Source organism: Syngnathus typhle, linkage group LG10 (genome assembly GCF_033458585.1).
Source record: "Syngnathus typhle isolate RoL2023-S1 ecotype Sweden linkage group LG10, RoL_Styp_1.0, whole genome shotgun sequence".
NCBI classification, from domain to species: domain Eukaryota; kingdom Metazoa; phylum Chordata; class Actinopteri; order Syngnathiformes; family Syngnathidae; genus Syngnathus; species Syngnathus typhle.
Window position 1 is genome coordinate 4,805,816 of NC_083747.1, and position 26,274 is coordinate 4,832,089.

Below are 26,274 nucleotides of genomic sequence, written 5' to 3' on the forward strand. Positions count from 1 at the left end.
CCACTTTGAGAGGAGCCAGATGAGGAGGATTGGGCATCTCACCAGGATGCCTCCTGGACGCCTCCCTAGGGAGGTGTTTCGGGCATGTCCCACTGGCAGGAGACCCCGTAGACGACCCAGGACACGCTGGAGAGACTATGTCTCTCAGCTGGCCTGGGAACGCCTTGGGATCCCCGGGATGGGCTGGACAAAGTGGCTGGGGAGAGGGAAGTCTGGGAGTCCCTCCTAAAGCTGCTGCCCCCGCGACCCGATCCCTGATAAGTGGAAGAAGATGGATGGGACAGGAGAGCTGACCTCACCCTAACCCTGGAGAAGAAAGATGTGTTGGAGGAATTGGTCTTCAAGCATTCTCATTTAACTCAACATCCCAGGTCAAGGTTAGGAGAATCCGACAGTCCACTGCTTCCCCTTCCTGACACGCTCCTATCCTGCAGGTTTTAGAAGCCCTGCTGCTCTAACACACCCGATTGAAATGATCATTGACAGGCTTCTCAGATGTTGCTGATGAGCTGATCGTTTGAATCATGTGTGTTGGAGAAGCGAGATATCTAAAACATGCTGGATAGGGGTCCAAAATGACAACCCACATTTTACATTGTGAACTATTTGGTCAAATGAAGCAAAGATTCTCATGACAAACCAACATTTATTTTTCTCCTATAGAAGTGGTATAGACAAGTCAAATAGAATGTCCTGTTGAGTCAGTAAACAAAATCCAATAAACGTGTTCAGGACATAAATGATTTGGACCATTTGTGTAATGAATGAGAGTTTCTTCAAATTTAAGCAAACAAAAACACAAAAGTATATACAAAAACATGACCCGGCATACAACGATGTCCTAGTCGTCAACGGAACAGACTAAAAACAACTCCAAGGCCTCGAAAATAAAGCTTTTGAAATTTCAAAAATACGGAATCCTTTTATATCACTTTTTAACAATATGACTATTTAGAGTTCAAAATAAGAGAATCAGTGTACAGTCTAGTATATGAACAATCATCGAGAACTTTTGGTCTATGTATCTTTACAAAGTCCAACAGTAGAATATATATTTATTTACAAGTTCTGAGGTCCTGAGCCGAATAGGATGTGGTGATTTTTGAAGGCCCAACCAGATGTTATTGAAGGAGTAGATGTTATACATTGAGCATTATTTTGTAAGCTCAGCATGCGTCCGTTGATGCTCTTCCAGCAGATGAGGAAAAGCAAAGGCCTTATCGCATTCAGTGCATTCATACACAATTTGGCCCACATGGCTTTCTTGATGGCGCAAAAGCTGAGAAGCGTGTGTAAACGATTTGTAGCACATATCACAGCGGTGCTGTCCAACTTGATGTTCAGCATGCATTCTCATGTGTAATGAAAGATCTTCAGCTTTGTCGAATTGAGAAGAGCAGTGAGGACATTTCAGCTTGCTTTGCTTTGACTTTTCGTGCAGGTTGAGCTTATGCCTTTTAAGGGAATGGATGTTGGCGAAATATTTTGCGCAATACTTGCATTTGAATGGTGTTTCCTTTAAGTGCACTTTGTTTTGATGCTCCAAGAGAAGACTTTTGGAAGCAAACTGCATTGCGCAATTGCTACAATGGTGTGAATCCTCGACAGTGACATCAATCTCTTCCTCCTGCGAAACCTCCTGCTGGTTACTTTCTTGCTGCTTACGGGCACAGGGGTGTTGGTCAAAAGCATCAATTGTCCCAAATCTCTTATTACATCCATTGCATCGAAACGCTGAAAGAGATGTATGATGTTCCTCCACATGTTTGTCAAGGTCATTTTGGGACCAAAAGACCATGCTGCAAATTTTGCATTCCACCGCATTGGAAGTATGAACAGGAACGGTGGTGTCCTTCGCATTATAATGATTACCAGTTGCAGGTAAAGGGATCTCATTTTTATGGACTTTCATATGTTTCTGGAAGTCATCAAGGGAGGAATATGTGGTATTGCAGTGATTACATAAATATTGGATATTAGCCGTTGACTTTTGATGGCTGATTCTATGCTGTTTCAGCTGGGATGAGTGTGGAAAATGTTTATCGCAATCAGGACAGGAATAGCGGCGTTCTTTGGATCCCTGGCAAGCATGCTCTGCGATGTCCTCTGGGTTTTTGAAGCGCTCGTTACATGAACCACAACGGTATTTCAAGGTTTTGAACTTTGGCGGGCAAGTTTCCGAGGACGAAGGCAACTTTTCAGGCAAAGGTGAAGGGCGCTCGGTTGAAATGGTGTGTTCCTTTCTGTGCTCAGCTCGACTACTCTTGGAGGGGAACACTTGGCTGCATATGTCACATGGGAAGTTTTCTTCTCGGTGCTTAGACATGTGTTCTGCTAACTGGGAAGCTCCCGAGAAACTGAGTTGACATCTGGAGCAACGGTGTGGACGACTCTTGCCGTGACTATGTTTGTGATTTCGCAAGTGGAAGTGGGACACAAATCCTCTTCCGCAAACCTGACACTGTAACTCGGACTTGTGCATACGTTTGTGCTGCTCCAATTGGGCGGACTGGAAAAAACATTTGCCACATTCCGCACATTCGTGAGGTTTCTCACCCAGATGACATTTTTGATGATCTTCCAGATTTTCTGAAGTTGGGAATGTTTTTCCACATACATGGCACGGGAAGTAAGGCGCAGAGTCTGAGTCACTTTCCTCACTGCTACTTTTTTTATCAGCATCACGTTCATTGGGCACAACGGGTTCCTGCTCAAGACTCGAGTTTTTTTGTTCTTTGAAATGCCATTTTTTGAAGTGTCTTTGGAGAGTCTTTTTGGTGGCATAAGTCTTTTTACAGTGAGAACAGGGAAATGAATTGTCAGGATGCTCTTCGTTGTAATGATAGCAAAGAGACTGCCTGGACCAAAAGCGGTGATTGCACAGTTTACATGGAAATGGTCTGTTTGGGTCATGGTACGATTTGTGGACTTCCAAATCTGTCGATGTGTAAAATGACTTGGGACACAATGAGCAAAGGAAATTCTTAATCAAACCGTGACCTCTCATGTGTTTCTCAAAATCGATTTCGTTGGCGTAAACACGTCGACACTTGCAACAGCTAATGTTCTTATTTGCTTGTTCTTCTCTCCCATGTTCTTCAAGGTGACTGATTAGCATCAAACCATCGGTGAAGCTCATATTGCACTCAGAACATTGGTACTGAGCTACTTTATCTTTGTCTGCACTGCTTTGCACCTGATCTTCGTTAGGGTTTTGAAGAGACTCCTTCAAATCATCTTTGCACGAGAACTTTCCCTGCAAAACTCCCGTATCTGTCCGTGCATCATCTTTGAACGAGGGAATCGACTCGGTGAGTGTTTCGTGAAGGTCTGCTTTCAGAGGCGATTCCATTTTCTGAGCTGTATCAATTTCAGTGGAAGATCCAAATTTGCATTTCCTGGTGTGATTGCGAAAATGTTTTTTCTTCCAAAAGCCTTTGTTGCACATTCTGCATTTGTAAGGGGTCGTATTTGAATGCACACGGGAATGACCCTTTAGTCCCGCTTTATTTTCGAAGGACAGATTGCAGACTGGGCAGACGAATGATTCAGAAGCATCGCCGACAAGTTCGGTATCTAGTTTGCATGTCAAATTTGTACCTTCGTTGGGCTGTTTGTCACGCTTATCGTCTTTGATAGCCGGTAGGTTTGATAGGAGATGTTGAAGAGGAGCAGTAGACTCGGGTGGATTCTTGGTTTCCACTTTGTGGGCATTTAAAAAGTGTTCCTGAAGCTGCGAAAATAAAGAAAACCGTGAAGAACAACATGCACATGAAAAGCCCTTCGTAGGGCTTTGTGAGGTTTCTTCCCTCTTTGTTGACTGTCCTGATGTTGAAGTACAAGTTCTTTGATGATCCTTCTGTTCTTTTTGTGGGAATGCTACACCACATGTTTTACAAAGTTTGACCGTGCACTTCAGACGATGACGTTTTAAGTAGTCACTCCTGATGAATCGCAGGCCACAATCACAGACATACGGTCTCTCGCCGGTGTGCCAACGGCTGTGTACCTGTAAGTGCCCCTTGGTCTTAAAAGTACCGGGACAGTAACTGCAAGCGTATTTGTACTTTGACTTCGAATGGAACTGGAACCTGGGTGTGGACTTTTCATCACTGAGTGGGTGGCTAACATTTTGTGATGGTAGATTATCCTGTGGTGGAGTAGAATCGTGCTTTTGCGCCACTTTTTTGCAGTTATTATGCTTCCTGTGGTATCTCAAAGAATTTTCATGAGTGAACGCTGAATCACTCTTATGCAATTTGACAGTATGGAATAGTGTGACATGGCGGGACAATCCAGACTGAGTTGGTAGGCTCTTGGAACAAACATGACAATGAAATCCGTTCTGCTGTTCCGTTGGTTCACCGACCCTGATTTTCCAGCCCTTGCCAACATCATCCAAACCGATTTTGGGAATGCAGATTTGCAACTGCAATTGTTTTCCTTTACAATGAGCATGATGGACCTTAAGATAATCATATCTTGAAAAGCAGCTTCCGCAGGTTTTGCAGCGATATGGATTCACTTCATTATGAGTCAATATATGACGTCGCAGGCTCCGTGGCTTCACAAATGTCTTTGTGCAGAATTTGCATTTGTACTCATCTCCGGCTTTTTTCGGGACTATCTGTGCTTCCTCTATACGAGCAGGGGTGTCTGTTATTTCTAGTGAAGTCTCTTCGTGAATGTTTGACTCCTCTTCTTTGGGAACTTTACAGTTGTCTTCATGTCGCAACCGCGATATGTTGGATGAAAATCGTTCATCACAACGTGTACATGCATATGGTTGTATACGAGTGTGGGAAACGCTGTGCTCTAAGAGTTTTGATTTGAACTTGAATCTCAATGGACAGTTTGGACACTTAAATGGACGATTGCTAGACGCACTGGACTTGGATGGTGTTCCAGTTTGACTTTTCTGTGGAATGGTTTGACAGGCATCGGGATTTGAAGATAAGACATTGTTGGCTTGTGACATCTGGAGGCATGTTTGCTGATGACTACCTAATTTATTCCAACCATAGTACATCCCGCAGTTTGTGCAGACTTTCAGAGTATTCAACTTGTGGCCGTTCATGTGAGCAACGAAGCGACGTTTCCTGAGAAAGCTTCTGGTACAAATTGTACATTTTTTCAGCGAGGATCTGGATTGATCTTGGTTTTGAGTCTGCAGACTGGGATTCCTAGACGCACCGGACTTGGATGGTGTTCCAGTCTGACTTTTCTGTGGAGTGGTTTGACAGGCATCGGCATTAGAAGACAAGACATTGTTGGCTTGTGACATCTGGAGGCATGTTTGCTGATGACTACCTAATTTATTCACACCAAAGTACATCCCGCAGTTTGTGCAGACTTTCAGAGTATTCAACTTGTGGCCGTTCATGTGAGCAACGAAGCAATGTTTCTTAATAAAAACTCGGAAACAAATTGTACATTTTTTCAGCGTGGATCTGGATTGATCTTGGTTTTGAGTCTGCAGACTGGGGGGACAACTTTTGTTGTGAATTTCCAGGCTTTGTTTGTGATAGAAAGGTTTTCGACATTGATCACAGGAATACGGTTTAGCCCCTGCATGTCTGTACATGTGAAGTAGCAAAGAACGATGGGTTTTGAACTTTTGATTGCAATACGGACAGCGACACCATGAAGATATGTGTTCAAGACTGTGTTTCCTTAGTAACCTTGGGTCATCAAATTCCTCTTTACAAAGGGAACACTGCAGCGCCATTGGTTCAATTGGCTCTTGTTCGGATTTGAGGGACTTGGGTGTTTCCCTTTTTGAGGGAGGTGGCCTCCTATCCTTTTGATGATTAAGGAGATGTTGAAGGAGCTCTGGAGGATTCCAAAACTGCTTTGGACAGTTGGGGCATGGAAACCTTTCCCCTTTGTGATGCAACTTGACATGCTGGACAAGTTTGCTGGCATTTGGAAGCTTCTTTGTGCAAAGTGTGCACTGGACACTCTGGTGGACAACTTTGTGACCCATGAGGTAGACTCTTCTCTTGAACTCTCTTCCACAGTCGAGACAGTAGAATGGCTTTTCACCTTTGTGACATCTCTCATGTTTCTGTAATGACTCTTGTGTCTCACAGGTTTTGTCACAATACCAACAAGTCAGCGAAACGCTGACCTTCTCAACTGGTTTTCCAATGTCCTCCGGCTCCTCAGTCTTTTTCAGGGAAACACTGACATTGTCGTCTGATTTTCCATCGTCCTCCGGTTCCTCTGTCTTTGGCTTCACTAAAGCTGCAATCTTTGATTCACTGGACAAAACTGAAGTCTTGTACTTGATCATTTTGCCAGTGATTTTAGACTCATGTTTCTTCACATGGTTGTAGAGATCCGACACTTGCTGGAAAACCTCTGAACATACATCGCATTTATAAGACTGCTCCAATTTGTTTTCTATGCTCACATTTTTCTGTCCCTTTGTAGTCAACTGTTTCTTGTCATCGGGTTCAACTGTTTGCTTCGATTTTACCTTCTTTCTTAATTGTTGAAGAGTTTTTCTGAAGCAGGTGACGTGAACATGTCTGTATCTATTACCTGGCTGAGTAAATGTAGTGGGGCACAGTGGACAGCTATATCTGTTACCAACTTTTCCCTTGCCACCACTAATAGCTATTCTGACACAGTCACGTAAATGCCTATTTCTGTTGGAGGAGTACATAAAAAATCGTGAACAGAGGGGACATTCATGTTTGCTTGTTATCTCATTTTCAAGATTTTCAGTTTTTTTAAGATGGATTTTCCAAGGAGTCGTCTTTCTCCTTTTAGTTATTTTCATGGACGTAGGACTTTGCCACACACCTATCGGCTTTGCTTTGTGCATGCGGTAAACGTGCTTCTTGACTTTCTTCAGAGTTGCGTATTGGTTGCCGCAATAGAGACAGACATTAGCTTTGCGGATATCAAACAAATTCACACACCATTGAGAGGGATTTTCCAGCTGTTCACCTCGCTTGATACCTTCAGGGTCACTGGATTTTGCATCCGGATTTTCTGTTTTGAATTTCCTGCATCTACCAGGTACACTCTTATGCGTTTTTAAGCTGGAAGTCTGTGCAAAATATAAGCCGCATCCATCACACTTGTAAGGCGTTTTGCCAGTGTGACAACGCATGTGCTTCACATACAGAATTAATTTTGAAAATGTGATTTTGCAAATTCTGCAATGGAGAACCTTTCTTTTCCGCTGCGTAAATTCTGAAGGAAGGCGAGGTTCTTCGCTTTTGCAGCCCAATTGTTTGTCTGCCCGTTCATTACTCGTTAAGTATTGATTGGATGTCTTACAGAAATAGAAGATCTGCTCTGAATGTTGATGGTGGTGGTGTTCAATTAGATGATCAACGCTGAGGGTTATTTGCTGGCATAGTGCGCACTGGTATGACTTGCTTATTGCTGGATTCATTTTATTTAAAAGCACAACAGGCTGCAAGCGTTTCCTCATTTGTAAAGAGGATAGGAGGGCAGTACCTTGTTCTTCTGGTTCATCCATGCTATTGCCGTTTGGTTGGACAATACAGTTTTCTTCAGGTTTCATTGATTCAGTATCACTTGAGGGGTTTTTAACAGGAGGTTCTTCACACTGTTCACCAAGGATCAAGTGTTCTTCCTGGGAAGTGTCCATTTCTTCCAATGATGCGCTTCCATGTTCTTGTGCTGCGAGCATTAAAATTTCAAGTGGGTTTTTTGAAGATGGAGGAATGTTTTCTCCAGAATGGTCATCCTTGTTGGAATAGCACACTTCGCTCAAGTCGTTCTGCTGTGAGAAGGGTTCTATGTCTTTAGAAAAGTTGTTTTTCACATCCAAGTTAGTAGCGTCTGAATTTTTACAGGATGTCCGATTGTCCTCTTGGGAACACACAGTTTCTTCTTTGTCACAAATATTTGTGTCGGTACTTGAGCGGGGTTTCTGTATCAAGTCTGCGATTTTATCAACTTCTGGACTGATCGTGATATCGCTTGTTCCGGAATTCACGCTTGCCAAACTAGTGTCTGTTCTTGGGGTATTTGGATCTAGAGAGGAATCTGAATTGCTACACAAACTCAAATGACCATCATTCACAGGACTGCAAATATTGTCCGGAATCACATTTTGAGGAGGTTGATTTTCTGATAACGGTGAACAGGAACCACTATTTTGACATTTGTGCTCCAGCAGATTTGGGCATTCCACCGGTTCACAAATGGCATTATTAGAATGTGACTCAGGGGAATCTAAGATTTGGGAGGTGCCAGGCTGCATTTCCATGTCTTGCCATTTGATCTCCATATCTGGCAGCGGGTTGTCTATTTCCATACTTTCATCATGAACAGTGGAGAATTCAGTATTTGCTTGCTCTGGTATTTTTGACGTTTCTTCACCCAAAGAAGCTAATTCTTTGTCTTGATATTGATGGACAGCACCGCAATCCTCTTCAACAGATGTCATATTTACTTTTTGCTGTCTGATGACATTAGGGTTGTCATTGACTTCATTCTCCAGTGGCCATGATTCCTTTATGTCAACTTTTCCTTTCTCCAGTCTGTTGTTATCTTCCATCTTTTCGCATGACGTTTTTGTACATTCAGGTGTTGCGGTCGTATGTTCCTTCAGATCATCTGGTTCATCTTCCATGCTAGTCATGTTTTCACTGTCACTTACAGAGATGTCCGAGTAGCATCCCTCAATTTGATTGCACTCCACATTTGTATCTCCTTGAGTTGGAAGTCCATCTTTGTCATTACAGTTCTCAATAGTATCCCTTTCGCTGGTTGAAATCGCTGAGGACTCATTTTGGACCGTGTTACAATTACCATTTTCTACCACACTTTTGTTAATCTCTTGTAAACATTCAGGTGTATTTTGTACAGCTATCAATTTTGGGGAACTGGGAAAAATAGTTTTAATCTCATTTGCAAGCGTCACATTTTCAGGCTGGCTGAAAAGCCATTCTGATGGACTTCGTTTTGAAGGAGAATCTGTTCTAGGCTGTCGAGATGGACTATTAATGAATTTACAAGGCTCTGTTTTGTTTACCTCTGTGTCCGAGCAACTACTGACATCTGAAAAGTCCTCAAGAAGTGATGAAGCTAGAAGTTCACAGTTTGGCTTAAGTCTTTGCAACTCTGCTGAATAGGATGACGTCAAGGGTCCAGATGAAGACAAGCCATTCATGGCCACATCTTTAATTTCAGCGTCTTCACATCTCAACGATATATCCTTAAACACAAGTTGTTCGTCAGTCTGCCAAGGTGTTTCTCTATAGTAGTTTTCGTAAGGACAATCAGAGGTGGAATGTCCAACACTTGAAGTCGAGTAATAGTTCGTATCAAATGTAGAGTCTGTTGCGGAAGCAGCGTGTGATGCTAGGGAGTTGGAGAACTCATGTTGCCCCACAAAGGTCTCAATATGTTGGGCAAGACTTCCTTCTGGCTCTGATGTCCTCAACATCTTTGACTCTGATGACAGTGGCGTGACAGTTTGAAAGTATGAATCCCATTCATGAGTCATTATCCTCTAGGAATCTGGAACAGTAAGGACCCTTCCTAAAATTCAAAAGCAAGATATTATAAAATAGAAGGAAATTACAAGGAAACAATGCATATGATTAATGAGTCCAACCTTTCTTTGAGAGGAGAAAGACTAGGGCCTTTCCAGAAAGGGGTTGCATCTGAAAGGATCTCTGAAAATGAAGGAAAACCGCATTTTAGAGAACCAAAAATCGTCAATGTCTGTCACTGCACCACAAGTTATGGTTACCATCCTAAGACATATCTGCCACTGAAGTTGAAACCAGATGTTTGAATACATGATACTAAAAGACTAATGTCTTCTCCCAAAATGCCGTCACTGTCTGACATGAAACCAGTCGAGGTGGAAATTTCGTTCCAAGGACGGAATGTTTCATCCATCTAGGACGGGGTGTTAGGGGGGCGACTTTACCAAGCCATAAACACGTACACATTTAGGAAAAGATCAAAACACGCTGTCAAACCCGCACTCATTAATAATTCAATTAATTCAATCTGTATAGGACGCCAGCCCCGTTAAATAGTGGTCCTTACCTTGTTGGAGGTACTGAACCCCACCAGTTTCATATGCGCATTCACCGAACCCGTCTTTAGTGAAGGGAAAAAAAAAATCAAATTCAAGACAGACGTATTTTACTGGTGCACAAAATGAGCCGTGCATGGACATCACCTTGTTCAAACACCAACACAATGTATGTACTCACAGCAAATTACATACCTGCAAATCAGTGTGACTTTTGCTGTTGCCTTTGCGAGATTCACAAATTCAAAATAAAACTTCTTAATTGCTTTGCTATAGAAAAGTTGTTATAATAATAAGATAATTCTAAAAACAATTCTGGGTGAATCAAAATTAATCCAAGCAAGCAATCTTGCGTTTAACACAAAAATCCCCAGGATGGAAAAAGTCTTGTTCCTCTTGAACCTCTTTAAGCCTGCCAGGATACCACTGGTTGCCTTCGCAGCATTGCCCAAGACAGTTTCAGGATTGCGCAACATTGCGCAAGACTGTACCTTCCGCAGGCTGCAGCTGTGTCCGGTCTCACTTGTTCTACCGTTTCCCACCAACCCTTTTCCACCAACAGTATTGCAATTAACCCTCTATGTCCCTTCCCAAATACATTACAACGATAAAAACACTTTTTCATGTTGATTAGATGCAAAATATGGACAAAACATCAATATTACATATATATAAATCATTGATTAATCATCAGTTTCACCTATCAACACTTGATTAAACAGATTTCCTATAAATCATCATTGTTGACTAACCATGCTGAATAAATATCATAACCAACAGAGATGGATGGCGAACCTCCCTCCTGGCTCTTTCCCTAACGACCTCTCCTCCGAAGCATTCCCAAGGAGGCATCCAGGGTTACCTAACCCTCATGTGGTTCATCTCAATGCGGAGGAGCAGCGTCTAGATTCTGAACTCCTCTTGGATGACCAAGCTTGTCACTTCACCTCTAAGAGAAAGCTAGGATACAGTGTGGTGGAAAATCTACTGGAAGTCTTGTATTTGGGATCTTATGGGCCTCAGCCCACAGCTCATTATCATAGAACTCCGTCTTTTGGCTCATCTGCACCATAACAGACCTTGCATCACTTCAGACACTGCACTGATCCACCTGTAGATGTTCCACTCCTCAACTCTTCCCCTCGGGGTGGGATTTCATCCCTGACTTGTCGAGGGCACCTCACTCTCCCAACCGAGTACCACGGTCTGGTGTTGATTTTCATCCCAAGCAGCTAAAAAATAAATAAATAAATGGACGGGTGACTTATCATACCAGTCCCCTTTCACTATACTAACAAAATCACATCATCTGGGAAAACAAAATGTAGCCACCAAACCAGACACCCTAAATCCCTTGGCTGCACCTGGATATTTAGTCCATAGAAGCTACTGTACTAGGGCGGTGATTCCGTGCTCCTAGAACACCCCTCACAATATCCCCCTGTGATCCGCGGTTGAACACTTTCTCATGTTCACAAAACAGATGTACAGTAGACTGGTTGAGCAAACTCATACACCCTTGGTTACCCTCCAGGAAGATAACCACACTGCTCTTCCTGAATCTGAGATTTACTGTAACATCACAACAGATCCTCCTCCACCAGCCCCAAATAGACCTTACCAGGGAGGCTTTGGAGTATGACCCCCCTGTAATTGGAACAAACCCTCTCGTCCGCCTTCTTATAAAGTGGAACCACCACCCCAGTCTACAAACCCCAAGGCAGCGTCCTGATGTCCGTGAATCATTTATGGAATGTTGCATCAGCTTGTCAACAGGAACAGGTCAATAACATTCAAAGCATTTCATAATTCTGGGCATATCTATGGGCCTTGTCCCCGAGAAGCTTTTTGACCACCTCAGTGACCTCAATTCGGAGATAGGAAAGGCCGCCTTTGAGACCCAATACTGTATTGGAAGATGTCAGTGATGTATGAGGCATTAAGGTCTTTGAATAATTCCCCCCAACAATTCACAATGTCCCAGGTCCAAGACAACAACACCCCATCCTCACTATTCAGTGTTGACAGTACACTGCAATGGAAGCAAGGAACTTGGACTCTATGACTGTCTCTTCCTCCGGGACATTGTCACAGATCTATCGGCGGTGGGCGTTGAAATTCTTTCTGACAGAGGACTCTGCCAAATGTTCCTAGTCTGGTAGACGCTCAACACCCCCTAATTATGGAGCCAACACACCAGCAAATGGGGGTTGGTTGACAGCTCCGCCCCTCTCTTCACTAGTGTCCAATACATTACTGCAGATGTCACAACCGCAAAGTCCATCAGCAAATTTCAGCCAAACGTGTCCTGGTGCCACTGAGCAGAGGTCCAAAAACACAACAACTAATTGGGAGGGGGCCTCTCAAAAACATCCTTCCAGGTCTCACTGTCATTGCGCATGTGAGCATTGAAGTCCTTCAGCAGGAGGAGGGAATTCTTAGAGGGAGCACTCTCCATTCTAGGAAGGATGGGTTCTCTGAACTTCTGTTTTATGTAGAAGGACAAACAACAATCAGGACCCGTTCCCTCACCCAAAGGAAGGCTACCCTCTCATCCACCAGGATGAACCCTAATGTACAGGCATTTGGGCAATAAGTAAGCCTACAACTCCTCTGTGCCTCTCCATGGACAACTCGAGAGAGAAGTGTCCAAACCCTCTTGGGAACACTAATACCAGAGCCCGATATTTTCTGAATTTTGCACACCAGCCCAGGCTCCTACCCGCCCAGAGTGGTGACATTCCACTTATCAAGAGCCAGCAACTGTAGGCGAGGAACGGACCACCAAATTTGGTTCCCTTACAGCTCTCACGGCACCTGGCTTATTTGGCCCCTCCCCTAAGTGGTGAGCCAATGGGAATAGGCCCGGACAACCACGTACTTGCCAAGGAGCCCCGCCACCAGGCCTAGCTCCTGAGGGGGTTTTGGTGACCAGCTTCCAGGCAAGAGAATTCAAGGTCCAAATATTTCATTCATCATAGGAGAGCTATGAGCCATACTTTGTCTGGTCCCTCACCTAGGATCTTTGTGCTATAGGTGACCCTGCCAGGAACACGAAGCCCCAGACAACTTGGGATCAACACAAACCCCTCTACCACGAAAAGGTGATAGCTCAGGGAAGGAGATTTTCATATATACAAAACAAATAATTGAAGCTGAAAAGATATACCTGATGGATCCAAATGCTTGTGAGCCTCAAAATCTGGAAGATCAGTAAATTCTCCCTCCCTGTACATAGAAGAAAATGCCAATATTACTGTTAGTAGTTTCCATTGCTTCAAATAAAAATAAATTAATTTCTGGTCATAATTCTGCGTGTTAGCTAGCATGACAGATTAATGCAGGTGACCAGATATCTAAAATATTCCACTAGTGTCTGTTTCCACAACCTTGTAAAACAAAGAGCTAAGATCTAAGACCCCCTGCACTGATTAGCCGGTTTGCAGAGGTACTCCCTGAAACCTGTTCACTCTCACCCCCATCCTACTTTCTCTCAATAAATAGTCTCTTGCAAGGGGCGAAAGTCAGACTGCTTTCAAGCACCTCTGTACCACACAGCGGTGATGATGGCTTTCTCCGCTTGCAAGCGTAAAATGGGCAAACTGTCCTCGTGTGGTTCTTGCAAAAAAGGTAGAGTGGGGGAAACTATCAAGGCGATATTTCGTTATCTTGCTCATAATTGGATATGAACATTCAAGACATTAAACCCAGTCGATTAAAATCATCTGATTGACAAAGTGAGGGGCACACAGACATGCAAACGGACGCCTGCAAAGTAGGAAAAGCCCCCCCATAAAAGATTAATGTCTGAGGTGACCTAGGTCTCCTTTGGCTTGGCTCACATTTAGTGGGAAAGAACAAGTAAAAAATGACAAAAACACAAGTTGCATAACAATTTGGTACCCAGTGTACACTTGCTGCTTGGCCATACAGTGATCCCTCATTTATTCCCGGTACTTGATTCCATGACTCCACATGATAGGTGAAAATCCGTGATGTGGAGTCAATATTTTTACAATATCTGCACATGATTTTTACAATTTTATTTTTAACCACTTTATTTTTTAGACACTTTTTGAAGATTTTAAAGTAAAACTGAACTTTTGAAACATTCTTTAGGGCTCCAATAACACAGTCACAAAAGAATTAAACGTGCCATGGCTCTCGCTGGTCCGCGGGGGCATGGAGATCCCATCCGGAACTGCACGCTCATCAGTGCTGATCGCTGCAACCAGTGCTGATTAGGACATGTATTTAAACCCTGCAAGCCCGTCAGTCTGCGGTGGTTCGTCTGCCTGCCACCTGGTTCTGCTATGCCACGTGATTTGCTGCTTAGCGAAAGCCTACTTTTATGATCTGCTTTGGACTCCGTTTGGCTCGACCTTCTGCCTGTCCCCAACCACGAGCATGCTATGCCCGCCTGCTTCGATGCTGCACGACACGCGCTCGCCGACCGACTCGTCAGCTTGCCTCGTCCTCCTGCTCTGTCGGCATTCCAGCCCTCCGTGTCACCTTTAACCTTTCCCTAAATAAAGAGCCCGGGTTGCAATGCGTTGTTTGGCCTTGTTCGTGATAAAACAAAGCGCAAATCAGAGATGCTGCTGATTCTGCTGATGCGAACAAAGTGGAATACGTAGCAGGAAGCAGAGATAATGCATGGTTAGAACTGCTCTTACAGCTCTAAGTCAATCAGAGGCTAGGATACAGATCAACATGTTCCCATTGGTCTCATCTCCTCTACAGGCCAATAGTATGCTGTAAAGTCATATCGGCAGACAAAGCCTTGCGGTCCAAGTGACGCCGCAAAAAGCCGCAGTGCACTGAATATATCCGCCATTTTTGTTTTCATAAAAACTCGTGACGCACCGAGGCCACATTAATTGAAGGGCTAAGTGGTGAGTGATCACTGCATATCTCTCATGTTCTACAAGTGATAGTAACACACACAATTGGTAATTAATTGATAGAAGCATGACAAAACTAACTTTACCCTGATGCAATCAAGCCGCCAATTCACACATCAAAATTTATCACAAGCAGATTTTCAAACATATTGCAAGACCTCCTGTCACAATTTACTAAATTTCCCATTCTCGCCACTCCAATCTATAATATGGGTCAGTCCATATATGTTTGAGTATTATTATTTTTACAAATCATTGACCAATCTAGAAAATTGAAAATGAATCGTTCTCTTCGACAATGCAATATTAATGGGTGTAAAGCCGTGCCGCTTTAAGGGACTACTTAAGAGTAATGATTTTGCTTGTACAACATCTTTGATATACAACAAATAAGGGCAATTAGCATAAGTAATTAGTTAGTAAATTAGTTACGTTTGGCTAATAACAGCTCATGCCAGTTCCAACTTTACAAAGTGGAGAATCAAATTATTTACCAAAACATTTCAAAAGAACATATTTTACCTGCGATTGTAATACAATGAGTGCAATATTTTTGTTCAGTTTGATCATACTGTCAGAATCAAATCTGTCCCTAATTGTCACATTTGAAATAACGGTAGAGTGCAAATTAGAATTTTTATGAACATAATATAGTTGACATTTTTACACACATGAAATGGTAATTAAAATATAAGGGTTACTATACCACGGCTTGAAATACATGAACTTGAGTGCTCCCATGAACACTTTGTTGCCAGTTTCTCTTTCTTTACTTTTTCTTAATAAAACGTTAAATAATGTGTAATGACCACCTTTGCAATATTTGTTTTTGTGGTATTAAAATAGTGTTAAATAAAGACTGAAAGAGATAATTGAAGTCAATTTAATTATTGTAGGGAAACATACATGTCATTTTGCAGGATGTGCATGTTTTTATTCGCGGATTACACCCAGCCAGATTATTGGACAACCTGTAAATACACCCATTGGACAACCGGCTAAAAATCAACAAACAGTCTACCTCAAAAATATATTTAACTCAGAGTAGTGGGTGCACTGTCTGACTTCAGTCGCGTGATTCTCGAGTATTGATACCGTCCCCCTCGTGTTCGGGTTCTGAGTGACGGCTTGGAAGGCTAAGTACAAGGATGCTAGCTAGCATGCATTTTAACCATTTTGCCAGTTTTGAAATCAACCAGCCAACGACTTGCAGTTCGGTCCCTTACCGTTCAAAAGCTCCGTCTCGTCCTCCAGTCCGGTGTTTCACGTCTCGGAGCTGTTGTCCTTCGTTTCAGTACGCGTCACTTACTCTCCCGACTCAAAGACGGTCTTCTTTTCCGTTTTCAGTAATGCCTCGAGCAGACTAGTAGGGTACAGAAGTCCGAGGGGTGTCGTCAAGTCAGATGGCCGTCAATCTCTTCGAGACTAAAAAGACTACTAGCCCTCCTTTTTCCGGAATAGGACAAGATCATCCTCCATTTTCTTTTCTTTGCGGATTTTTAAACAATGTGCCGCAAACGTCTGCCTGGGTCTAAGTAGGACCAATAGCAAGGGGTGGGGGAGTCGTGGAGAGCCCGCCTCTACGCGCTATGGCGCGAATCGGCTGCGTCTACTTCCGGTCCTCATTGGTTCTCCCTGCTGCAGTCGGTCCTACCTCCCTGATGTCCAGGCTCTGTGGTGTGGGTTTGACAGCCTCTGTGTCTCAGGGTGAAGTCCTCATCGGGGTTTATGTGTGCCACTATTGCGTTTCCATACTTCAATGTTGGTGACATAGTTACTGTTGGTGCGTGTGCTCCTGTTTTGGACCAGATGCCTCCCTTGTCCTCAAAGGGTTAATCTGTTGCCTACCACCATTTTGTGAACAGGATCCACAACAAAATGGCGCAGCCTTCACTCGAGGACTAGCCCTCTAGTGGTGAAAAGTTACTATTATCAGGAGTATTTTATCAGATGAAAAAATATCTGAAATGTTACATTTAGTGACTTTAAAAACTGTCCATTAAAGTAGTCACCATGGAAAGACACAGTCACAGTGTCTGCATGGATATCTGCTATAATTATAATGCTTCAGTGCAATCAGAAGGGTTGTTGTGCGTGCACCATGAGCTGGGGAGCTGCCACCTGGTGATGTAACACATGGTAATAGAAATAGGAATAATTGGGATAGGTTGACAGTTGCTCATCTATAAGGACTTGGGTTTTGGAACTGGACGGTCATTGTGTTAAGTCCCACAGTGGACAAAATAAGGACTTGTTAGTTGTTGAAGAGATGTTTGTCTGCTTCCTGGCTCCTGACATGGTGCCAATGAATGGGTCACAGTTATCCCCACCACCAGCTCATGAGGTGCAGTGTTACTTTCACTCTGAAATATCTCCTTGAGTGTCTGTAAGTGGTGTAATTTGGTAGTGTGTGATACAAAATAATTTACAGCAAAGTGTAAATTAAATCTTCCCTTGAGGGATTATTATCAGTATATTATAAATAGAATGAGGTCAAACGGTATAGAAGATGGATGGATAAAATTCAGAATTTTTTTTGTTGGAAAGGAACAGTGTCTGCCTTGGCATGTGTTGTTAATCTTGTAAGGTCTCAACAAAATACACCGTACCCAATGACTTGAGAAATTGCCTGAGAAAAAGTGGCTTATAATGAATGTGGAGCTGAAAAGAGGTGGATGGGTACAGATGTCCCTCACTTATTTATATAATTGTAAATACCTGCAGTTCCCAACCATGTTTCAGGACTGTTGCACCCCAAGGTGATTTTAGAGTCAGGGCCTGTAGTTCAATACTGTAATGCATTATGCCACCCATCCAGCAGAGGGGGTTGTGTTGAAAAAAGCGAAATGTGTTGAAAAAAAATCGCAAATTTAAGTAATCTTTATCTTTCTGTATCGTATTGTGCGGCACCTCTGCAACACACAACAGATTGACACCACACTTAATGTGTCACGCGAACCATCTCATGATTGGTCCATTTAGTCACATGGTGTGATGACAGCTTCCGGAATTTGCCATAAAATGCAGAGGGAACGCCACGGAGGACGCCCGCATGAGTCAAAACATGGCTTTAGTGTTCAAATAAGTATCACTGCCTTTGTATGACTTTTCTGTTATTATTCTTTGTCTGCTTGATTGTTCCTGGCTTTAAAGAATCACTAGTATGCCCATCTGCAAACTCTGATTCAGTTGGATATGCAATGGAATGTCAATGTAACACAAACAGAAGTAACAGGGTGGCATGGTGACACACTGGTTGGCACGCCGGTGCACTGGTTAGCACGTTCGCCTCACAGTTGGGCGGGTGTGGGTTCGAGTCCACCTCCTGCCCTCCCTGTGTGGAGTTTGCATGTTCTCCTTGTGCCTGCTTGGGTTTTCTCCAGGTCCTCCCACATCCCCAAAAACTATTGAGCACTCCAAATTGCCCATAGGTGCGAGTGTGAGTGGGGATGGCTGTTCGTCTCTGTGTGCCCTGCAACTGGCTGGCAACCGGCTTAGGGTGTGCCCCGCCTACTGCCCGATGACTGCTGGGATAGTCTCCAGCACACCCGTGATCCCCGTGGGGACAAGCGGTACAGATAATGGATGGATGGACAGAAGCAACAGACTTTGGATTTAACAGATTGAAAATAGTCTCCAGTCCACTCACAACGTCCCTTTGAGATGTCCTTAAACTTTGTCCGTAACAGAAAACATGGTCATGAAAGAAGACTTAAAAACTAGACAACATCCAATAGTTTTTCGATAAAAATTTAATAATAATAAAAAAATCATACTGAATCGCCATCTTTTTGCAATGAACTGGATAAACAACCTAAAAATAAAAGTAAACCATGATGATGTGGGTTATCATTGACAATACCATGGTAAGTAACAATTTCTCCAGGTATTGGGTGGAATTTTCTGGTTAACTACAACGTGGGAGGGACAATGTTCATCATCCAACCCAGCTATTTCACTTTGTAAATTGTACGAGTGCTTCAGAAGTATTTAAAATTGCTAAGAGCTTTTAATAATGTCCTCAGGTTCAAAATAGATTCTGTCCTCACGCCACAGAAAATTGTAATTTTAACATAGCAGAACCGAGGCAAATATTTTCTTCAATATTTAATCATGTGCATGTAAGAAACAGTTTAACTCTTCGAGAGCTTCGTTCGTGGCAAAAACCATAACTTGGAGGTCAAACATCATAGTTACCCATTGTTTTCTGAGCCATGAGAAGTCTGGTGTTGAAGAAATGTCTCCAAGAGTGAGAATGTCTCTGTGCACTCAGTGCATTCAAACACAGCACCGGAATTTCCTGTGTCATTTGGGGTGTGGTCCACCGTGTCATCGCCCTCTAGATCACGTACATTACTCTTCACGGGTTTCCCGTTTGTACCTGTAGCATGGGATGATCGCTCCACATTGGGTTTATCCCAACCGCTTGGGTGATTCTTTAGGTGAGCCTTAAGTGCGGAATCACTCATGAATTTAGCAGGACATCGGGGACACTTATTGTGACATCTTTTGTGAGACCGCAAGTGACGCTGGTAAACATAGGCCAGCCAAAATCTCTTCCCGCATTCTTGACATTTAAAGTTGAACCGGCCTGCTTTCTTTGGTCTCATCCTGTCTTGATGAACTTCTGTTGCGGGTTGCTTGTGGTCTAAATTGTGGGGCTGTGGTCGTAATAAGTGTTTCAATCCAGGTTTCTTTTCTATGTCGTCTTTGTGATTAAGCGTTAGATGCTTTACTAGATCACAGCGCTGAGGGAAATGTCTAGCACATAATGTACATTTGTGCATGGTACCCTTATGGTATCTCATGTGCCTCGACAAACTACTCGAGTGACTGAAGACACGCTGGCAAATCTTACAGGGATATGGTTTTCGATTTTTACTTTGTGCCCTCTTACGCCTAGATTTAAGTGTTACTCTTTTCGTTGGGTTGATCAATTCTTGATTTAGTTGATATGGTTCCTTATTCTGATGTGTCAGCTGATGCTTTTTAAGTGTGACTAAATTTAGGAAACACTCCCCACATAAACCACATTTGTACGGTGTGACAATTTTGTAGCTCGTATCCTGATTGCACATGTCATTACCGTCCTTAAGGTCATTAAAGTTGCCATTACTGTAACAGTTTTCACGAGGTCGATCCTTCTTGTTTTTGGACTTCACTTCAATTTCAGATGCAAATGCAGCATTAGATGCTTTACCTTTGCAAAGGTGCTGTGCGTGGGTCTGAAAATCTGACAACCAAAAGAAATGTAATTTGCATTTGCGACATGGATACATTTTGGTAAACTTGTTTTCCTCATTGTTCTCCGAATTTCCAGCAGTGGCAGCAATATGACTTTCTTTTTGGTGAGCAAACAAAGCAAATGCTTTAACAAATCGCTTTCCACAATCACTACAGGAATGGAACCGTTCCCGTGTATGTTCTTGGAGATGTTTCTCCAGAGCTTGTCCACCTTCAAAGATCTTGCAGCATAAAGTACACCTGAAACTTAGCTCTGAATTTCTATACTGATGGTGACAATGTAAACTTTGCAAACTGTTGAATGATCTACTACATATTTCACAACGGTAATCGTCCTGGGGAGGCTTTTCCTTTGCATTGTTCAAGTCCAGTGACTTCTGTGTTTTTGGGTTACGATTGGGGTTTTCAGGAATGGGCTGAGGCCTTGGTTTAGGAGATGAAGGTTTGACAGCAGGTGTGAAATGTGGCGGTACTCCAGGGGATGGTGGTTTCCCAGGGGAAGGAGATAGTGATAAGCCATTTAAAATCGCCAGTGTTCCATTTTCTTGCAGCACATATTCTCGAGGGACTTCAAATCCATTGGATGAACCATCAAAGGAAAACGATTCCAAAGGTCCGTGAATGGCCATGTGGGATAACACTTGTGTGTAATGGGAAAATACATCACCACACTCCGTGCAAATGAAGGTACATGGATCTCCACCCGAGACACTATTCAATGCTTTCTGCCTTTCCATGATAAAGTGATGTGGTCCATGTGCTGAAGGCATCACTTATGCGAGATGAATAGAAACTATCCAAACACTCACAAAAATAATTTCCATGAGGAGTTCCAGAAGTCCTCAGTCTCTCGATAAATACGATCCGATAATGAGTCCTTCGACACTCCACATGCTCATAGGTTCTTCATCTTTTAACAGCACCTGGAAGAAGAATAAAAACAATCAAAATCACTCTTAAAACAGCACCTGGGAGAAGGAAAAAAACTATTTACTCTAGAATCAGCCGCTGATAAGAGATGTCCTGACACCATCAGAAAGAAAACGATACACAAGCAAGGTATAGGCTCTGAGACCATCTCCCAGAAACTTGATGTTCCTGTTATCATAGATGCAAATTCAGAAAATTAAGATCTAAGGGACTATAGCCAACCCCCCAAGATGTGACCACGGGAAAAAAAATAGATGACAAATTGAAGATATTTAGATGATACCAATGGTAACAAATAGGGGTGTAAATCGCGGGTTTTGTCACGATACGATATAATATCGATATAAAGAACTTCGATACGATATTTGCCGATATCTTAAAGCCTGCTGCGATTCAATCACGATATATAGCGATATAGTGCTCTACGATCGATATATATTTATTTTTAATAAAAAATATAGAACAATATCCTGATTTATAACAATTCATACGCAAAATCCACAAGGTACTGCAAACTCTTTATTTAGGAAATTACAAGAGTATTGTAGTATACAAATTGCTTACTTTAACACTTAACTTTGATGTCGTGTTTTTTCTTTAAATGTGCGGCGAGATTTGTGCTCCCTGAATATTTGATCACCGCATGGCAGGATTTACAAACTGCACGTGTCTTGTCCGTTGAGCCATCTTTTCTTTGGAATCCAAAGTGCTTCCAAACGAATGACTTGAAGCCTAAAGGGGAGCAAATTTCCTCGTCTTTTTGGACACTAGCCATAGCACCAGCCCAGGAGCCGCGTACTAGTTGTCGACTCCCCTTTCACGTGCCTGCTCTGCTCACAACACAACAACGCCGCGCACTGCTCCCTGCTCCCGGAAGAGGAAGCAAGCAACAATGAACTGGATTTCAAAATAAAGTCGCGTCTAATGTCCGAGGTCAAACACGGCGATATAAATCGATGTTTACCTTTAGCATCGATGCCAATAAATCGTAGAGCATAATATCGATTAATCGATGTGTATCGATGTATCGTTACACCCCTAGTAACAAATGAGCGCAGAACAACCTCCAGAGAAATCTGGAGTCCAAGATCAAGGTGCATTAGTGTCAGATTGCACAATCAGTCATTGCCTGAGCCAAATTGGACTTCATGCTACGAATTACACCACTCCTGAAAATAATTCGCCAAAGTACATATTAGGGTAACTATAAGCTCCAAGATGCCTTCTCTTTGGAATAGTGATAGGCTGACAGATGAGGTTAGACTGGAGTGCCTATGGACCACGATGTTCACGGGATGTCATTGATTAGGTTTATAGGGTTTTCGAAAATTACACTTAAACATCAGGAAGCAGAACTGGAGGTGATGGAATACAAAAGTTGTGTGTGGGGGGGGGAGGGGGTTCGGAGTGACCAATCATCCATCCATTCTCTGAATCGATTTTCCTCACAAGGGGCATGGGCGTGGTAGTACCTATCCCAGCTGACTAACAGGGTACACTGTGAACTGGTCATCAGCTTCTGGCATACATAGACGAACAACGCTCATGCCTACGGGCAATTTGGAGTGGTCAATTGACCTATCATGCATATCTTTGGAAACTGGAGTACCTGGAGGAATCCCACACTGGCACAGGAAGAATGTGCAACCCTAACCCTTCACACTGTGAGGCGAATCGACCACAGTGCCGCACTTAGTGGGACAGCCAAGGTTAATAGTTTTGTGGACGACGTGATAACAGACTTGGATTGCTATACCCATTGAGAGGAGAGAGTCAGTAAATCGGTAGAAGGGTGATGAGATTGAAAGGAAGACCTAAGATAAGGGAATGTTGATGATGATGTGTAGGGAAATCATAAGGCCAGGAACTAGTGTTAGAGAGAAGGATGCAGAAGAGATGAACGGGGTATAACAAAAGGAAATGAAGATGCTACAAAGTTTCATGGAGAAAGTCCTATGGACAGAAGACACTAAACTGGACTCGCCATGTTCACAGAAGTACCATGGAAAGAACAATTTTTCTACTGTGATATATGGGGGAGGCTCGGTTAGGTTATGGGCCTGCTTTGCTGCATGTAGCACGGGGTGCCTTCAATCGGTGAAATCAGCAGACTATTAAAGGCGAGCCAAACATCGGTACTTGTGTGGTAGGACTTGTGTGATAGGACTGTCGTCGCCGCAGACCATCAACCGGCCCGCCGCTCAGCGAGTGCTTGCCTAAGAACTGCATCGGCTGCGTTCCAATTAAATTTCGGATAAATAACTGTAAGACAACCCCCCGGAGGTTGGCTTGTTGGAAAGATTGGGAGCACGAAACTTACCTTGACCCTTCAAATGAGTGTGGCCGTTTAAAGCACCTCCTTTTTGGATAGGCGTCGGAGGTGGTACGCCATACCTTGACTAATTTCAATTGAATAACAACGTACGAACAATTTAGCTTACATTAAGCCCCTCGGAACATGTCATGTCTGCGTCTGTTGATGACTGGTGAAAGGAAATAGACAAACGTCTCAGGGCAATTTAGCTGAAGAGAGACGACTCATTTCTTGCTCTTGAATCAGCCATGGAAGAGCGAATCCTTTTACGAGGTGTTGAAATGGGCCCAAGTAGAGACATCCACATGCATTTTGAGGCTGATTGATCCCCATTATTTTGACATTTTAAGCGATGTCTGTACAATGATTTCCAATGGGGAAATTGTGATCACTTCCTTCCGTCATCAACTAAGACATAGAGGGGAGGGGTGTGTGTGGCCCTATTCCTCATTAAATGTGGGCATTTTGAAAGGCATTAGTTGTTGAATTATTTCCACAAAATGAATGGATAAAATATAATATGCTAACTAATTCATAAATTGGGCTAATTAATGAAAAATGGACTATCATCGCTTTGGTGTCTCTTGTGGCTGACGCGATTGCTTGGCTGGGCTACCTAATGGAACTTTCCATGATCTCTTACCCATTGGGTTAGCTATGCAACCGAATGGAAATTCCCCTGATTTCATATTTTAGATTGAATGAAACACTCTATCTCATAGCCCTAGCACCTATGGCAACCGACTGTGGTCGTGTAGCTGTAGCTAGTCGTCAGTTACTTCCCCTTTTAACTTCTTTTTCTAATTTAGCCTTACTCCACCCAAAGATTGTTTCGACCCAAACAAACACCTCCATACATCCTCAATCATCTTACACATAATATTGATTAACATAAACAGTTGATTAACATATGTAACACCAGACCTACTAAACTGTGATTATATTAACACATGAATTATAACACTTTATGATCATGGGCACCCCTACGTTAACATATATTATCTTAACACTTGAAACATAACTACGTTAACAGATGTGACTATTCTGAAAAGTTATATATTTTAATGGAAAGCAAAAATAACTAAAAGTACATTAGATGTATAGTTGTGGAAATTTGGCTAGGTTTCATGTCAAGATCTGGCGTCCTCTGCTGGCTAGATTTGGAATTACAACAAGGCCAAGTTGATCACACTGTAGTGGCGAAATTTGGGATTACAACAAAGTCAATTTGCCTGAGAACAACCCAGCACACACATATACGATTCATCTCATTGCATCACCTCAGGTTACATCATCAACAATGGCATGCATCCGTCACAACACTTGAAACTCTTTAATACATTTTTGCAAGGAATGTGCTGCCCAATGCCAGAAAGTTTGATTCCAGACACAGGTCACGCTTCTTGCAACAAGATAATGACCCAATACACAGGAAAAAACACCCTAGAACGACATAGGAAAAACATTTTGGTACTTATCGTACTTTCTGCCATCTAGTAATTGAGCATTTAATTGTTCCGCCTGTCACTCTTCATCGCTAACATCAATAGATGAACAAAGATATATTAAATGTAAAGTTAATAAAATAATTTCTGGATCAATTGAGATAAATTAACAAGCATTTCAAGATTTCTCTCAATAGTTGGGAATCACTGCCGTCAACTTACATTCTGCAGATTGGTACACAAAAGGTTAGTTAAACACTATGGAGTAGTAATCGTTTAACGAAATACCATTTCAACTGCATTTTGCGGAGCGCAGTGTTCTATTTATATAGGGAATCAATGGAAAATGCAACTCACTCCAAGCATAACACCAGAAGTCATTCAGTATAAGCCTTTATAATACAATAATATTATTACCAACTAAATATATAATCAAGAGGTAATGTACAAGCATGTTGAAATCATGAAAGCATGACAGCAGGGAATTTAAAACCTGTCAATTTAGACCTGAACTTAAACAGATGACGACTGGAGAGCTCCCTTAGCGCGGCCTATTTTTTGCTCTTCTCCGTGTATGTGCAATACAAAACTCACCTCCAAGTCCAACATATACATTATTTATTTACGAATGTGCAAAAACAACAATTGTACTATACGCTATGTTATTTAGCTTTTGTCTGTTTGTGCTTAGTAGCTAGGTAGCGTTAGCCACCTTTAGCATGTCGTCATAATTGTGACGTTTCAGTAACAAACGTCACCCAATCAGTATACCATTTTTTAACACAGCACTTACCGCAGCATCAATCACATTTGTTGACACCCGAGAGCGATTTTTGTCGGTTTCCAATAACACTGGAGGTTGCTCGCTTCCTGCTCCAGGCACGGACCTCGGTGGATACAGGCCGGACCATTCAAAGATCCTGTTTAACAGCAAGATGGTGCCTAATGAGTTTTTCGCATGGACGAAAAGTTACAACGCAGCCACTGCACAATTTGCTTTTTATTTGCATTAAACGAATTACTTATGAGCTAATGGTTGCAGGTAGAAGTATTAGTCAAGTGGTTAAACCTTTGGTGATGCTTACATTTTCTTTTTAGACATATTGTCAGTCGAAAATAGTCGCGTTTAGCAGCCAAAGAGAATCTTCTCGTTTAAAACATCTCTGGCAACCCAGCCCCAAAAAATATCTCTCTCCCTCGACAAAGGTGAATAAACAAATTATATATAATAATTTATATATATATTATAATTTATAATATATATATTATGAGAGAGAGAGAGAGAGAGAGAGAGAGAGAGAGAGAGAGAGAGAGAGAGAGAGAGAGAGAGAGAGAGAGAGAGAGAGAGAGAGAGAGAGAGAGAGAGAGAGAGAGAGAGAGAGAGAGAGAGAGAGAGAG

At 42.6% G+C, this 26,274-nt stretch overlaps 2 protein-coding genes across 10 annotated transcripts; both read right to left on the reverse strand.

Moving 5' to 3' along the window:
* Positions 1-626: 626 nt before the first annotated feature.
* Positions 627-16,675, reverse strand: znf1035 (zinc finger protein 1035). 8 transcript variants are annotated; one of them, XM_061288638.1, is made up of 5 exons: positions 16,170-16,675; positions 13,209-13,267; positions 10,051-10,104; positions 9,608-9,668; positions 627-9,531 (listed from the first exon to the last, which is right to left on the reverse strand). In XM_061288638.1, exon 5 carries the CDS (start codon positions 9,494-9,496, stop codon positions 1,154-1,156), a length of 8,343 nt encoding a protein of 2,780 aa, XP_061144622.1. In that variant the 5' UTR covers positions 9,497-9,531; positions 9,608-9,668; positions 10,051-10,104; positions 13,209-13,267; positions 16,170-16,675; the 3' UTR covers positions 627-1,153. The 8 variants fall into 8 exon arrangements, with proteins under 8 accessions (XP_061144622.1, XP_061144619.1, XP_061144621.1 ...); XM_061288635.1 differs by having other exon boundaries at positions 10,235-13,267; XM_061288637.1 differs by lacking the exon at positions 10,051-10,104.
* A 2,002-nt stretch (positions 16,676-18,677) lies between these two features.
* On the reverse strand, positions 18,678-25,796 carry si:dkeyp-84f3.5 (uncharacterized protein LOC334144 homolog). 2 transcript variants are annotated; one of them, XM_061288753.1, is made up of 3 exons: positions 25,670-25,796; positions 21,182-21,285; positions 18,678-21,110 (listed from the first exon to the last, which is right to left on the reverse strand). In XM_061288753.1, the coding sequence occupies exon 3, from the start codon at positions 20,955-20,957 to the stop codon at positions 19,137-19,139; it is 1,821 nt and encodes a 606-aa protein (XP_061144737.1). In that variant the 5' UTR covers positions 20,958-21,110; positions 21,182-21,285; positions 25,670-25,796; the 3' UTR covers positions 18,678-19,136. The 2 variants fall into 2 exon arrangements, with proteins under 2 accessions (XP_061144737.1, XP_061144736.1); XM_061288752.1 differs by lacking the exon at positions 21,182-21,285.
* Positions 25,797-26,274: the final 478 nt, after the last annotated feature.

Excerpts from the sequence above, each read along its gene's own strand:
- znf1035 (XM_061288641.1), bottom strand. The coding sequence starts at position 9,496 with ATGACTCATGAATGGGATTCATACTTTCAAACTGTCACGCCACTGTCA.
- si:dkeyp-84f3.5 (XM_061288752.1), bottom strand. The coding sequence starts at position 20,957 with ATGCCTTCAGCACATGGACCACATCACTTTATCATGGAAAGGCAGAAA.